This window comes from Nerophis lumbriciformis, linkage group LG15 (assembly GCF_033978685.3).
Source record: "Nerophis lumbriciformis linkage group LG15, RoL_Nlum_v2.1, whole genome shotgun sequence".
Taxonomy (NCBI): domain Eukaryota; kingdom Metazoa; phylum Chordata; class Actinopteri; order Syngnathiformes; family Syngnathidae; genus Nerophis; species Nerophis lumbriciformis.
Genome location: NC_084562.2, coordinates 21,651,366 through 21,667,500, shown reverse-complemented (window position 1 = coordinate 21,667,500; position 16,135 = coordinate 21,651,366). Strand labels below are relative to the sequence as shown.

The 16,135-nt window shown below is 41.0% G+C and overlaps 1 protein-coding gene across 2 annotated transcripts; it reads right to left on the bottom strand.

Moving 5' to 3' along the window:
* Window positions 1-1,268: 1,268 nt before the first annotated feature.
* Window positions 1,269-14,019, bottom strand: mettl21e (methyltransferase like 21e). 2 transcript variants are annotated; one of them, XM_061975341.2, is made up of 5 exons: window positions 13,401-14,019; window positions 7,271-7,431; window positions 7,075-7,192; window positions 4,464-4,561; window positions 1,269-2,068 (listed from the first exon to the last, which is right to left on the bottom strand). In XM_061975341.2, exons 2-5 carry the CDS (start codon window positions 7,391-7,393, stop codon window positions 1,754-1,756), a joined length of 654 nt encoding a protein of 217 aa, XP_061831325.2. In that variant the 5' UTR covers window positions 7,394-7,431; window positions 13,401-14,019; the 3' UTR covers window positions 1,269-1,753. The 2 variants fall into 2 exon arrangements, with proteins under 2 accessions (XP_061831325.2, XP_061831324.2); XM_061975340.2 differs by having other exon boundaries at window positions 13,658-14,019.
* Between the last annotated feature and the right edge of the window lie 2,116 nt (window positions 14,020-16,135).

Sequence of the window (16,135 nt, the reverse complement as noted above, 5' to 3'; positions counted from 1 at the left end):
ACCGGTAAATTGAGAGCTTTGCCTTCCGGCTCAGCTCCTTCTTCACCACAACGGATCGATACAGCGTCCGCATTACTGAAGACGCCGCACCGATCCGCCTGTCGATCTCACGATCCACTCTTCCCTCACTCGTGAACAAGACTCCGAGGTACTTGAACTCCTCCACTTGGGTTAGGGTTAGGGTTAGGAGATGACATGGCACCCCAAACCATCACTGATGGTGGAAACTTTACACTAGACTTCAGGCAACGTGGATCCTGTGCCTCTCCTGTCTTCCTCCAGACTCTGGGACCTCGATTTTCAAAGGAAATGCAAAATTTGCATGGTTGGGTGATGGTTTGGGGTGCCATGTCATCTGCTGGTGTCGGTCCACTCTGTTTCCTGAGATCCAGGGTCAACGCAGCCGTCTACCAGCAAGTTTTAGAGCACTTCATGCTTACTGCTGCTGACCTGCTCTATGGAGATGGAGATTTCAAGTTCCAACAGGACTTGGCGCCTGCACACAGCGCAAAATCTACCCGTGCCTGGTTTACGGACCATGGTATTTCTGTTCTAAATTGGCCCGCCAACTCCCCTGACCTTAGCCCCATAGAAAATCTGTGGGGTATTGTGAAAAGGAAGATGCAGAATGCCAGACCCAAAAACGCAGAAGAGTTGAAGGCCACTATCAGAGCAACCTGGGCTCTCATAACACCTGAGCAGTGCCAGAAACTCATCGACTCCATGCCACGCCGCATTAACGCAGTAATTGAGGCAAAAGGAGCTCCAACCAAGTATTGAGTATTGTACATGCTCATATTTTTCATTTTCATACTTTTCAGTTGGCCAACATTTCTAAAAATCCCTTTTTTGTATTAGCCTTAAGTAATATTCTAATTTTGTGACACACGGAATTTTGGATTTTCATTTGTTGCCACTTCAAATCATCAAAATTAAATGAAATAAACATTTGAATGCATCAGTCTGTGTGCAATGAATAAATATAATGTACAAGTTACACCTTTTGAATGCAATTACTGAAATAAATCAAGTTTTTCAAAATATTCTAATTTACTGGCTTTTACCTGTATATATGCACACACGGACTATATATATATATATATATATATATATATATATATATATATATATATATATATATATATATATATATATACACATATATATGTATACACACATGCACACACACAGTATATATATATAAATATACATATAAACAGCAGTAATCCAGCAGATGGCGCCGTTGAGAAACAGCGCCACAGTATCAGGGCCGTGTCAATACAGCCAGTAAGTGTGCCAAACCCTCACTGAGGTGTCATTTTTACCCATCACCACAATTTAGACTACAGCCAACATTTTGTGTCATCATACATGCAAATAAAAGCAGAAATAGGAAGAAAACTAAACAGAAACACACAGAAAAAGACCAACCAAAAGTAGTACTCAAGTAAAAAGTGGTCATTAAAATAATTGCTCTTTGATCGATGGGACTTGTCTGCTCCTTTTTTTATAAAGAGAGTGAATATTTTTTTGTATTCAGGCCTCTTTTCTGTGGACACACCCGCTTAACACACAATCCACAAGAGTTCTGCGGGACTGAGACCAACGCTGTAACGTTTACCTGTGACCTGTTTAATGGAAGACTTGACTTCTGACTGTCCAACAAAATAGGGCGGGTAGAATGTCCAACATGCTGTTGCAAAGTGTTACAGTAGAACAGAGTCCACATTTGAAATAGTAGAAAGTAAAGAGTTTAAAAAGCCACAGACCTGCCCTCCTCCTTCCTCCAGGCTCGGTACAGTTTGATGCTGAGACTGGGGAGGTCGTACAGCTCCTCCAGGTGGAAGCGTTCTCGGAAGCGCTCCACAAAACTGTTCTCTGCGTCCAGGCGGAAACGCATGGCCCACAGGATCTGTGTGTTCCCCTGGCACAGGTGAGTGAAGGTGTCCAGCAGCTGCTCCAGGTAGGGGTGGGCGTACACCACGTCTGCGGCCAGGATGTAGTCGAAGTAGTGCGTGCTGTGGGGGAACCTCTGCTCCACGTCTGGGCCCCACACCAGTTCTGTCACCTGCCAAGCACATTTAGGCCACCGTTCAATGTTGCAGGGTTTTCTTACTCCCCCTGCAATTCCCAGCAGGCAGCCCGAAGGCTGTTAGTGTCAAATTTACCACTCAACAGCCGAGGATTAACCACCTTCTGTTGTAAATGCAGCCATTACATCGGAATGTTGTGGACCACTCGAATGCTCAGATTCGGGGGAGGGGTATGTTGCTGCTACTGAGAGTTCTTGTGTTGCTGTAGGTAATATTAGCAATAAATATATCCGATCTGATTAAAAATACTGTTTCTTTTGTAGTCCACATTCAAGTGCAAAACTCACACATTTTTTTAGTTTAACATCATTATCTGATAGTTTTTTCTCAAAATATGCCTACAGTATTGCTGTAGAATGAAAACTTTTTCCCCCACACAACATAACTAACTTTTTTTCTTTTTTTTTTTACAAAAAAACTTTTTTCCCCACAATATTTTTGTAATTTTTTTTATTCATGCAAAATAGCATACATTTTCTCGGAAAATTTAAACATTCTTCTCAAAATATTTCTACAATGCATAATTCTTTTACAAAGACAACTTTTTCTCACACTATTACTGACTTTGTTCTAAAAAACATTTTCATAATATAGTTGACTTTAATCTTGTAAATCTACTTAATTTTGTCTTGTAAAATAAAATATTCTCAGAGTAATCCTAAAAATTCTTGTGTGAAAACTTTTCCTCACAATATTTTCTAAAAAAAATATATTACTTTTTTCATAATGTATTTGACTTCAATCATACAAAATGGCATTCTTTTCTTTAAAAAATTTTTTTTTTTACCTTAAAATATTTCTACACAATTCTTGTAAAATAACTTTTTTCTCACAATATTGCTTTTGACTAGATAATAGACTTGTTTTCATAACATATTTGACTTTAATCCTGTACAATTACATAATTTTGTCTTGTAAAATAAAAAATAAAACATTCTCAGAATAATCCTAAATATTCTCGTATGAAAACTTTTCCTCACAATATTTTCTAAAAAAACCATGATTTTTTCACAATGTATTTGACTTTAATAATACAAAATGGCATACTTGTTTCTTTTTTTAAATATATTTTCCTTAAAATATTTCTACAGAAAAAATAACTTTTTCTCACAACATTGCATATGACTAAAAAAAAACACGTTTTTTTCCAAAGTATATTTCTTTTAAAATAGCATAATTTGTTTTTGCAATTTTTTAAAATTCTCAAAATAGTCTGACATAATTATTTGACAATGACAATTTTTTTCTCACAATATTACTAACTTCTTTTGTAAAAACAAAACTGACTTTTTTCATAATATATTTTACTTTAATCTTGTAAAATTACATAATTTTGTCTTGGAAAATAAAACATTCTCAGAATAATCCTAAAAATTCTCGTGAGAAAACTTTTTCTCACAATATTGCAATTTATTTTCTAAAAAAATATATTAATTTTTTAACTATGTATTTGACTTTAATGGCATAATGTTCTTATATATATATATATATATATATATATATATATATATATATATATATATATATATTTTTTTTTTTCCTTAAAATATTTGCACATCATTTTTGCAAAATAACTTTTTCTCACACTATTACATTTGACTAAAAAAAAAAAAGTTTTTTCAAAGTCTATTTCACTTTAATCTTTTAAAATAGCATAATTTTTTCCTGCTATTTTTTTTTAATTCTCAAAATAGTCTGACATAATTCTTTGACAGTGACAACTTTTTTTGTAAAAACAAAATTGACTTTTTTCATCACATGTTTGACTTTAATCTTGTTAAATTACATAATTGTGTCTTGTAAAATAAAAAATAAAAAATTCTCAGAATAATCCTTAAAATTCTCATGTGAAAAACTTTTCCTCACAATATTGCAACGTATTTTCTAAAAATGTATGTCTTTGACTATAATCAGAGAAAATGGCATACTTTTCTTTTTTCTTCATATATTTTCTGCTTAAAATAATTCTACACAATTCTTGTAAAATAACTTTTTTCTCACAATATTGCATTTGACTAAATTTCACAGTATACTTCACTTTAATCTTTTAAAATAGCATCTTTTTTGATATTTAAAAAAATCCTCAAAATAGCCTGACAATTATTTTTCTCACAATATTACTAACTTTTATTGTAAAAAAACAAAATTGACTTTTTTTCATAACATATTTTATTTCATAACAATCTTCTAAAATTATATAATTTTGTCTTGTAATGTTTTATTGTCAGAAAATTCATAAAAAATATTGTATGACAAATTTTCCTCAAAACTTTTTTCCTCCAAAAAAAGGGAATTCAGCCAATTGGCTGCCTTTTGGGCGTTCCAGTGTTAAACTGTGGTATGCATTTTATTAAGAACTTTCAGACCTACCAGAGGCGTATATTTACATCGTCCTTTTGTGTTGCGGGAGATGTTGCATTGGAGGTTGCCAAGAACATCTGGGAGATCAGTGGACGTGACTTTTGCACCTTAGCACATACAAAAGAAAAATGACATTTTGATTACCGTATTTTTCGGAGTATAAGTCGCACCGGAGTATAAGTCGCACCCGCCGAAAATGCATAATAAAGAAGGAAAAAAACATATAAATCGCACTGGAGCCCGGCCAAACTATGAAAAAAACTGCAACTTATAGTTCGAAAAATACGGTAATTGGAATGAATAAAGGCCAACAAGATTAGACTTGAAGTTCCAACAAACGTTGGACTGGGTTAGCATGCATCAAGTACTCAAATAGGACAGGTGTATTCCTACAAAATTAGCTATAAAAAAAGCTAGCACGCTAACGTTAGCATGCTAAAAGAAAACATTTGTCAAGTAACAACTTTTTTGAGGGACCTGCAAAATTAGCTAGCACAATAACGTTAGCATGCTAACAGGTAGCATTTGTCAAGTAACAAAATATTAGACATTGAGGTGTACTCCTGCAAAATTAAAAACATTTGTGTGAAGACCAACTTTGTTTGCGCAAATGTGGAGTTCATATTTGCGAAATTCGACTGTTTACGCAAACGCTAACTCTGTTTGCGTAAACGCAGACTCAGAGCGCATCTGGACTTTATTTCTGTAAAATTTGACTGTTTGCGCAAATGTGGACTCCGTCTGCACGCGCAGACTCTGTTAACACGGCCGCGGATTTTGCCTTGCGCGAACTGCAACTTTTGAGTGAACGCAGACTGTGTGCAAACCTGGACTTTATTTCTGAGAAATTCGACTGTTTGCGCAAACGCGGACTCTGTTTGCACGAATGCAGACTTCCTGTTTGCGAAATTCGACTGTTTGCACGAATGTGGACTCGATTCACGGAACGCGGACTCAATTTACGCGAATGCGGAATCCGTCTGCACGCACAGATTTTCTTTGCGTGAACGCGGACCCTGTTTGCGCGGTTTGCGTAAACGCAGACTGAGCAAACCCGGACTTTATTTCAGCGGAATTCGACTGTTTGCGCAAACGCGGAATCTGTCTGCGTGTGTGGACTCTGTCTGCGCAACCGTAGATTTAGTTTGTGTGAACTGCAACTCTGTTCACGTAAACGCAGACTCTGTGCAAACCCGGACTTTATTTCTGCGAAATTGGACTCTTTGCGCAAATTCAGATTCTGTTTGCACAAACACGAACACTGTTTGCACAAACGTGGACTGTATTCACGCGGACGCGTAGTCAGTTTAAGCGAATGCAGACTTTGTCTGCACGTGCAGACTCTTGTTAGCACGGCCGCAGATTTTGTTTGTGCAGATGCCAACTCTGTTTGCGCGGATTCTGTTTGCACAAACGCGGCTTCTGTTTGCAAGAACGTGGACTCTATGCGAATGCTTACTCTGTCTGCGCGCACAGACTTCGTTAACGCAAACGCAGATTTTGTTTGCGCAAACGCAAACTCTGTTTGTGCGATTGCAGGCTCCATATTTGCAAAATTCGACTGTTTGCGCAAACACAGACTTTGTACGTGTAAACTGTTCGCGTAAACAAAGAGAGTAACATAGACTTTACAGACTCCCTATTTGTGAAATTCAAGTGTTCGTGCAAACGCAGACTCTGTTCGCGCGAACGCGGACTCTGTTCGCAAGAACGCGGACTCTGTTCGCAAGAACGCGGACTCTGTTCGCAAGAACGCGGACTCTGTTCGCAAGAACGCGGACTCTGTTCGCAAGAACGCGGACTCTGTTCGCAAGAACGCGGACTCTGTTCGCAAGAACGTGGACTCTGTTCGCAAGAACGCGGACTCTGTGCGTGTAAACTGTTGGCGTAAACACAGACTGTAACATAGACTTTACAGACTCCCTATTTGTGAAATTCAAGTGTTCGTGCAAACGCAGACTCTGTTCGCAAGAACGCGGACTCTGCTCGCAAGAACGCGGACTCTGCTAGCAAGAACGCGGACTCTGCTCGCAGGAACGCGGACTCTGCTCGCAAGAACGCGGACTCTGTTCGCAAGAACGCGGACTCTGTTCGCAAGAACGCGGACTCTGCTCGCAAGAACGCGGACCCTGTTCGCAAGAACGCGGACTCTGTTCGCAGAAACGCGGACTCTGTTCGCTAGAACGCGGACTCTGTTCGCAAGAACGCGGACTCTGTTCGCAAGAACGCGGACTCTGTTCGCAAGAACTCGGACTCTGTTTGCAAGAACGCAGACTCTGTTTGCAAGAACGCAGACTCTGTTTGCAATAACGCAGACTTCAATAGCGCGAGTGCGGATTTTGTTTGCGCAAACATCAACTCTGTTTGCGCGATTGCAGGCTCCATATTTGCGAAATTTGACTGTTTGCACGCGTAAACTCTGTTGGCGTAAACACAGACTGTGAGTGAACCCGGACTTTACAGACTCCCTACTTAAACGCAGAAACACTTCTTAATAAAATTCGGGAATTAAAAAAATGCATAAAATTAATCTTTTATTAATTTTTTTAAAATCGTGGTTTAAAAAAAGTATTGAGAATTGTAGAAATTCATAGGTATTGACTACTGCAAGATCCTCTACCTAGTAGACTGGAAACAATGGAGACGAGACCAGTTCCTGCACCAAGTTCGATCAGGTTCTTGTCCATCAAGTTGTACGTGTCACAGTTGGTCTCCAGGAAGTGACACAGCACCATCGCCTGGGGGGTCATAGAGTCTTAAAACAGCAGCTGCTTCACTGCAAACAATGGAGAGACTAAGGATCGGCGCACACATACGGAGGGCCAGAGAACAGCTCCGTAGAGGTCTGTGGATTCTTTAATTCGGATCTCCAGGTCGGAGAAGATGTAACCTTCCCAAGGCTCTGGGCCCAGGACAGAAGGGTGGAACTGGCGCGCCATGATGGCTTTGGCCAGTTCTGCATCCGCAGCAGCACCCGCTTGGATCCAGCATTGAAAGAATCAGTTGTTATTTCATCACATGGATTAATTTGAATTATCCAACTTCATGACCACGACCCCTTTTTGTGGATTTGGATCCCCATAAGTGCCAAAAATTTGAATATATTCTAAATCGTCCCAAACAAGCCGTTTGCGAAAGGAAAACCTATATTCTCTAATTGGCCTGCTCAGTGGTCTAGTGGTTAGAGTGTCCTCCCTGAGATCGGTAGGTCGTGCGTTCGAACCCCAGCCGAGTCATACCAAAGACTGTAAAAATGGGACCCATTACCTCCCTGCTAGGCACTCAGCATCAAGGGTTGGAATTGGGGGTTAAATCACCAAAAATCCCGGGCGCAGCACCGCTGCTGCCCACTGCTCCCCTCACCTCCCAGGGGGTGAACAAGGGGATGGGTCAAATGCAGAGGACAAATTTCACCACACCTAGTGTGTGTGTGTGTGTGAAGATCATTGGTACTTTAACTTTAACTTAATGGTTTCAAATTATCATTTAAATCTTGGAAAATGGTTAAAAGTATAAAAGCCCTTAAATTGATATCTTACGTACGCGGACTCTGTTCACGCAAACGCGGACTCTTGTTTGTCAACATTATTATGCTGCAAGTTACACTTTTTGTACATAAATGTAAATTTTTGAAAGTAAAACCTACATTTTCTAATTGGCTCAATGGTTTCAAATGATCAATAAAATCCCGGAAAATGGTTAAAAGTGACAGACTGTTCGCCCGTATGCGGACTCTGTTAGCGCGTACGCGGACTCTGTTCGCCCGTACGCGGACTCTGTTCGCCCGTACGCGGACTCTGTTCGCCCGTACGCGGACTCTGTTCGCCCGTACGCGGACTCTGTTCGCCCGTACGCGGACTCTGTTCGCCCGTACGCGGACTCTGTTCGCCCGTACGCGGACTCTGTTCGCCCGTACGCGGACTATGTTCACGCGTACGTGGACTATGTTCGCGCGTACGCGGACTATGTTCGTCAACATTATTATGCTGCAAGCTACACTTTTTGTACATAAATGTCAATTTTTGAAAGTCAAACCTACATTTTCTAATTGGCTCAATGGTTTCAAATCATCAATAAAATCTCGGAAAATGGTGAAAAGTACGCGTGAACGCGGACTCTGTTCGCACGTACGCGGACTCTGTTCGCGCGTACGCGGACTCTGTTCGCGCGTACGCGGACTCTGTTCGCGCGTACGCGGACTCTGTTCGCGCGTACGCGGACTCTGTTCGCGCGTACGCGGACTCTGTTCGCGCGTACGCGGACTCTGTTCGCGCGTACGCGGACTCTGTTCGCGCGTACGCGGACTCTGTTCGCGCGTACGCGGACTCTGTTCGCGCAAATGCGGACTCTGTTCGCGCATTCGCTGACTCTGTTCGCGCATACGTGGACTCTGTTCGCGCAAACGCGGACTCTGTTCACACAAACGCAGACCTTATCAACATTATTATGCTACAAGCTAAATTTTTTGTACATAATGTCAATTTCTGAAAGTAAAACCTACGTTTTCTAATTGGCTTAATGGTTTCAAATTATCATTAAATCTTGGAAAATGGTTAAAAGTACAAAAGCCCTTAAATTGATATCAGACGTACGTGGACTCCGTTCACGCATACGAGGACTCTGTTCGTGCGAACGTGGACTCTGTTCGCGCCAACGCGGACTCTGTTCGCGCCAACGCGGACTCTGTTCGCGCCAACGCGGACTCTGTTCGCGCCAACGCGGACTCTGTTCGCGCCAACGCGGACTCTGTTCGCGCCAACGCGGACTCTGTTCGCGCCAACGCGGACTCTGTTCGCCCGTACGCGGACTCTGTTCGCCCGTACGCGGACTCTGTTCGCCCGTACGCGGACTCTGTTCGCCCATACGCGGACTACGTTCGTCAACATTATTATGCTGCAAGCTACACTTTTTGTACAGAAATGTCAATTTTTGAAAGTCAAACCTACATTTTCTAATTGGCTTAATGGTGTCAAATTATCAGTAAAATCTCGGAAAATGGTTAAAAGTACGTGTGAACGCGGACTCTGTTCGCGCGAACGCAGACTCTGTTCACACGTACGCGGACTCTGTTCGCGCGTACGCGGACTCTGTTCGCGCGTACGCGGACCTTATTCGCGCGAACGCGGACTCTGTTTGTCAACATTATTATGCTACAAGCTAAATTTTTTGTACATAAATGTCAATTTCTGAAAGTAAAACATACATTTTCTAATTGGCTTAATGGTTTCAAATTATCATTAAATCTTGGAAAATGGTTAAAAGTACAAAAGCCCTTAAATGTATATTTTATTAAACAAATTTAAAGTGATTTAAATAGCCCTTTCTTTGTCTTTTTGAATTTTATATTTTATCATATTGTTTATTATTATTGTTTATTATTATTTGTGATACTCCGTTTGTATCAGCTTGTATTTTCTTTCCTTGACATGTTTTGTTAAAGTCATAATTTGCTCAAGCTGATGGATGTGTAAAATTGTCAAATATGTTGAAAGTGCCTTGACTTTTATGTACATTGTGGATATATGTTTGTAGCTAGCTTGTTTGTCAACATTATTATGCTGCAAGCTACACTTTTTGTACATAAATGTCCATTTTTGAAAGTAAAACCTACATTTTCTAATTGGCTTAATGGTTTCAAATTATCAATAAAATCTCGGAAAATGGTTAAAAGTACACGTGAACGCGGACTCTGTTCGCGCAAACGCAGACTCTGTTCGCACGTACGGGGAGTCTGTTCGCACGTACGCGGACTCTGTTCGCGCAAACGCGGACTCTGTTCGTCAACATTATTATGCTGCAAGCTACACTTTTTGTGCATAAATGTCAATTTTTGAAAGTAAAACCTACATTTTCTAATTGGCTTAATGCTTTCAAATTATCAATAAAATCTCGGAAAATGGTTAAAAGTACGCGCGAACACAGACTCTGTTCGCACGTACGCGGACTCTGTTCGCGCGTACGGGCGGACTCTGTCCGCCCGTACGCGGACTCTGTCCGCCCGTACGCGGACTCTGTCCGCCCGTACGCGGACTCTGTCCGCCCGTACGCGGACTCTGTCCGCCCGTACGCGGACTCTGTCCGCCCGTACGCGGACTCTGTTCGCCCGTACGCGGACTCTGTTCGCCCGTACGCGGACTATGTTCGCCCGTACGCGGACTCTGTTCCCGCATTCGTGGACTCTGTTCGCGCATATGTGGACTCTGTTCGCACAAAAGCGGACTCTGTTCGTGCAAACGCAGACCTTATTCGCGCGAACGCGGACTCTGTTTGTCAACATTATTATGCTACAAGCTAAATTGTTTGTACATAAATGTCAATTTATGTACAACACAGACTCTATTCGCGCGTACGCGGACTCTATTCGCGCGTACGCGGACTCTGTTCGTGCGTACGCGGACTCTGTTCGCGCAAATGCGGACTCTGTTCGCGCATTCGTGGACTCTGTTCGCGCATACGCGGACTCTGTTTGCGCAAACGCGGACTCTGTTCGCGCAAACGCAGACCTTATTCGCGCGAACGCGGACTCTGTCAACATTATTATGCTACAAGCTAAATTTTTTGTACATAAATGTCAATTTCTGAAAGTAAAACCTACATTTTCTAATTGGCTTAATGGTTTCAAATTATCATTAAATCTTGGAAAATGGTTAAAAGTACAAAAGCCCTTAAATCGATATCTTACGTACGCGGACTGTGTTCGCGCGTACGCGGGCTCTGTCAAAATTATTATGCTGCGAGTTAAATTTTTTGTACATAAATGTCAATTTCTGAAAGTAAAACCTACATTTTCTAATTGACTTAATGGTTTCAAATTATCAATGAAATCTTGGAAAAAGGTTAATAGTACAAAAGCCCTTAAATGGATATCTTTATTGAAAAAATGTAAGTGATTTAAATAGCCCTTTTTTTTTGTCTTTTTGAATTTTGTTTGTATATGTATATGTATATGTTTGTAGCTAGCTTGTTTGTCAACATTATTATGCTGCAAGCTACACTTTTTGTACATAAATGTCAATTTTTGAAAGTAAAACCTACATTTTCTAATTGGCTTAATGGTTTCAAATTATCAATAAAATCTCGGAAAATGGTTAAAAGTACACGTGAACGCGGACTCTGTTCGCGCAAACGCAGACTCTGTTCGCACGTACGGGGAGTCTGTTCGCACGTACGCGGACTCTGTTCGCGCAAACGCGGACTCTGTTCGTCAACATTATTTTGCTGCAAGCTACACTTTTTGTGCATAAGTGTCAATTTTTGAAAGTAAAACCTACATTTTCTAATTGGCTTAATGCTTTCAAATTATCAATAAAATCTCGTAAAATGGTTAAAAGTACGCGCGAACACAGACTCTGTTCGCACGTACGCGGACTCTGTTCGCGCGTACGCGGACTCTGTTCGCGCGTACGCGGACTCTGTCCGCGCGTACGCGGACTCTGTCCGCGCGTACGCGGACTCTGTCCGCGCGTACGCGGACTCTGTCCGCCCGTACGCGCACTCTGTCCGCCCGTACGCGGACTCTGTCCGCCCGTACGCGGACTCTGTCCGCCCGTACGCGGACTCTGTCCGCCCGTACGCGGACTCTGTCCGCCCGTACGCGGACTCTGTTCGCCCGTACGCGGACTCTGTTCGCCCGTACGCGGACTCTGTTCGCCCGTACGCGGACTCTGTTCGCCCGTACGCGGACTCTGTTCGCCCGTACGCGGACTCTGTTCGCCCGTACGCGGACTCTGTTCGCCCGTACGCGGACTCTGTCCGCCCGTACGCGGACTCTGTCCGCCCGTACGCGGACTCTGTTCGCCCGTACGCGGACTCTGTTCGCGCGAACGCGGACTCTGTTTGTCAACATTATTATGCTACAAGCTAAATTGTTTGTACATAAATGTCAATTTATGTACAACACAGACTCTATTCGCGCGTACGCGGACTCTATTCGCGCGTACGCGGACTCTGTTCGCGCGTACGCGGACTCTGTTCGCGCAAATGCGGACTCTGTTCGCGCATTCGTGGACTCTGTTCGCGCATACGCGGACTCTGTTCGCGCAAACGCGGACTCTGTTCGCGCAAACGCAGACCTTATTCGCGCGAACGCGGACTCTGTCAACATTATTATGCTACAAGCTAAATTTTTTGTACATAAATGTCAATTTCTGAAAGTAAAACCTACATTTTCTAATTGGCTTAATGGTTTCAAATTATCATTAAATCTTTGAAAATGGTTAAAAGTACAAAAGCCCTTAAATCGATATCTTACGTACGCGGACTGCGTTTGCGCAAACGCGGGCTCTGTTTGTCAAAATTATTATGCTGCGAGTTAAATTTTTTTGTACATAAATGTCAATTTCTGAAAGTAAAACCTACATTTTCTAATTGACTTAATGGTTTCAAATGATCAATTAAATCTTGGAAAAAGGTTAATAGGACAAAAGCCCTTAAATTGATATATTACGTACGCGGACTCTGTTCACGCGTACGCGGACTAGCCCTTAAATGGATATCTTTATTGAAAAAATGTAAGTGATTTAAATAGCCCTTTTTTTTTGTCTTTTTGAATTTTGTATTTTATCATATTGTTTATTATTATTTTTGATACTTTGTTTGTATCAGCTTTAATTTTCTTTCCTTGACATGTTTTGTTAAAGTCATAATTTGCTCAAGCTGATGGATGTGTAAAATTGTCGAATATGTTGAAAGTGTATGTACATTGTGGATATATAGTTTGTAGCGTGCTAGTTGCCAGCTAACTATTAGCGGCGCTACACATGTATTATTTGAATAGCTTAGCATCGCACACTAACAAGGTGCCTTTTGGAGCAGTTTATTTAAAAACACAATTTCAAACAGGATATATAAGTAGGGGCCCCCGGCTCCATCTATCCATCAAGTTGGGGGTCCTCGTCTTAGAAAACGTTGAAGAATCCCTCACCTCCTAACAGGTTGATCTCATACCTTCCTGTCATTCCTCTCTTCATCCTGCTGTTTGTGTTTATAATCCCACCTCAGGCCGATGCTATGTGTCAGTACTCGCTGCCACGGGTGACACACGACCTGAGTTATGCAGCAGGGACGGTCGGGAGACCCCATGCCGAGACCACTTTAGGATTTAAACATGTGCTACATTTCTCCACACACACACAATCATCACACTTACGTAACTTTGTTATGAATTACTCTCTACCAAAACATTTTGGAAAAACGATCCTCACCTTCGTCTCCAGTCTCGGGTCGGTTCTCAGGTTGCCCAGTCTCCATGTCCAAAACACGGGAGAAAGCACGAAAGCCCGCGGATCTTTTCCGTTTCTGGTCACGGTAAAGTCTTCTGGGATTACGGTCGATCTGGGTTCAGATCTCCGGCAACGATTGGCCCGGTTTTAGGTTACAAAGAGCAGTGCCCCCGAATCCAGCATTTCCCAACTTCTTGTCCAAATATCTGGGCTGGCCTGCAGCGTGAATTTCATGCTCTCCAAAGGCTCCGGAAGGTTCTGAGCGGCAGAGACAGCTGCCTGGTGCGACAACTCAGCAAGCACTAAACAAGACACCTTTGTGGTTTTAAATAAAGACGATGTGAAACTCTAGACCAGGGCTCTCCAAAGTGCGGCCCGTGGTTCATTTTTTTAACGGCCCACGGCACGATCGTTAGCATTCTAATATTAGCATGCTAGCTTTTTTGCAGGTATTTTGTTACCTGACGAATGCTACCTGTTAGCATGCTAGCTTGTTTTTTGCTAATTTTTCCAGGTATACATCTTAGCATCAAATATTTTGTTACTTTACAAATGCTACCTGTTAGCTTGCGAACATCAGCATGCTAGCTTTTTTTTGTGTGCAAATTTTTTAAAAGGTATACACTTCAGCGTCAAATATTTTGTTACTTGACAAATGCTACCTGTTATGCTAGCTTTTTCACTAATTTTACAGGTATGCACCTCAGCGTCAAATATTTTGTTACTTGATGAATGCTACCTATTAGCATGCGAACATCAGCATGCTAGCTTTTTTTTTGTTCAAATTTTTAAAAGGTATACACTTCAGCGTCAAATATTTTGTTACTTGACAAATGCTACCTGTTATTATGCTAGCTTTTTCACTAATTTTAAAGGTATGCAGCTCAGCGTCAAATATTTTGTTACTTGATGAATGCTACGTATTAGCATGCTAGCTTTTTTGCCGGTATACACCTCAACATCAAGTATTTTGTTACTTGACAAATGCTACCTGTTATTATGCTAGCTTTTTCACTAATTTTAAAGGTATGCAGCTCAGCGTCAAATATTTTGTTACTTGATGAATGCTACCTATTAGCATGCTAGCTTTTTTACTGGTATACACCTCAACATCAAATATTTTGTTACTTGACAAATGCTACGTGTTAGCTTGCGAACATCAGCATGCTAGCTTTTTTTTGTGCAAATTTTTTAAAAGGTATAAATTTCAGCGTCAAATATTTTGTTACTTGACAAATGCTACCTGTTAGCTTGCGAACATCAGCATGCTAGCTTTTTTGTGTGCAAATTTTTTAAAAGGTATAAACTTCAGCGTCAAATATTTTGTTACTTCACAAATGCTACCTGTTACTATGCTAGCTTTTTCACTAATTTTACAGGTATGCAGCTCAGCGTCAAATATTTTGTTACTTGATGAATGCTACCTATTAGCATGCGAACATCAGCATGCTAGCTTTTTTTTTTTTTTTTTTTTTTTGCAAATTTTTTAAAAGGTATACACTTCAGCGTCAAATATTTTGTTACTTGACAAATGCTACCTGTTATTATGCTAGCTTTTTCACTAATTTTACAGGTATGCAGCTCAGCGTCAAATATTTTGTTACTTGATGAATGCTACCTATTAGCATGCTAGCTTTTTTACTGGTATACACCTCAACATCAAATATTTTGTTACTTGACAAATGCTACGTGTTAGCTTGCGAACATCAGCATGCTAGCTTTTTTTTGTGCAAATTTTTTAAAAGGTATAAATTTCAGCGTCAAATATTTTGTTACTTGACAAATGCTACCTGTTAGCTTGCGAACATCAGCATGCTAGCTTTTTTTGGGGCAAATTTTTAAGGTATACACTTCAGCGTCAAATATTTTGTTACTTGACAAATGCTACCTGTTAGCATGCTAGCTTTTTTGCTGGTATACACCTCAGCGTCAAAAATGTTATTCGACGAACGCTGCCTGTTAGCATGCTAACTTCAGCATGTTAACTTTTTTGCAAGTTTTGCAGGTATAAACCCCAGCGTCAACTATTTTCTTACTTGACGAATGCTAGCTGTTAGTATGCTAACGTTTGCATGCTAGCTTTTTTTTTTTATTACTAATTTTACAGGTATGCACCTCGGCGTCAAGTATTTTCTTACTTGACGAATGCTACCTGTTAGTATGCTAACATTAGCATGGTAGCTTTTTTACAAATTTTACAGGTATGCACTTGAGCTTCAACTATTTTGTTACTTGACGAATGCTACCTGTTAGCATGCTAGCTTTTTTTGCTATTTTTGCTGGTATACACCTCAGCGTCAAAAATGTTATTTGACGAATGCTACCTGTTAGCATTCTGGCCTTTTTGCTTTATTTGCTGGTATACACCTCAGCGTCAAAAATGTTGTTATTTGACGAATGCTACCTGTTAGCATGCTAGCTTTTTTGCTATTTTTGCTGGTATACACCTCAGCGTCAAAA

Bases quoted from the DNA above. Each gene is read 5' to 3' on its own strand.
- mettl21e (XM_061975340.2), bottom strand. From the start codon at position 13,703: ATGGAGACTGGGCAACCTGAGAACCGACCCGAGACTGGAGACGAAG. The intron at 7,432-13,657 runs GTGAGGATCGTT...GCTGGATCCAAG, and splicing joins ACCCGAGACTGGAGACGAAG to CGGGTGCTGCTGCGGATGCA. The intron at 4,562-7,074 runs GTAGAGGATCTT...GTATGTGCTAAG, and splicing joins CATTGTTTCCAGTCTACTAG to GTGCAAAAGTCACGTCCACT.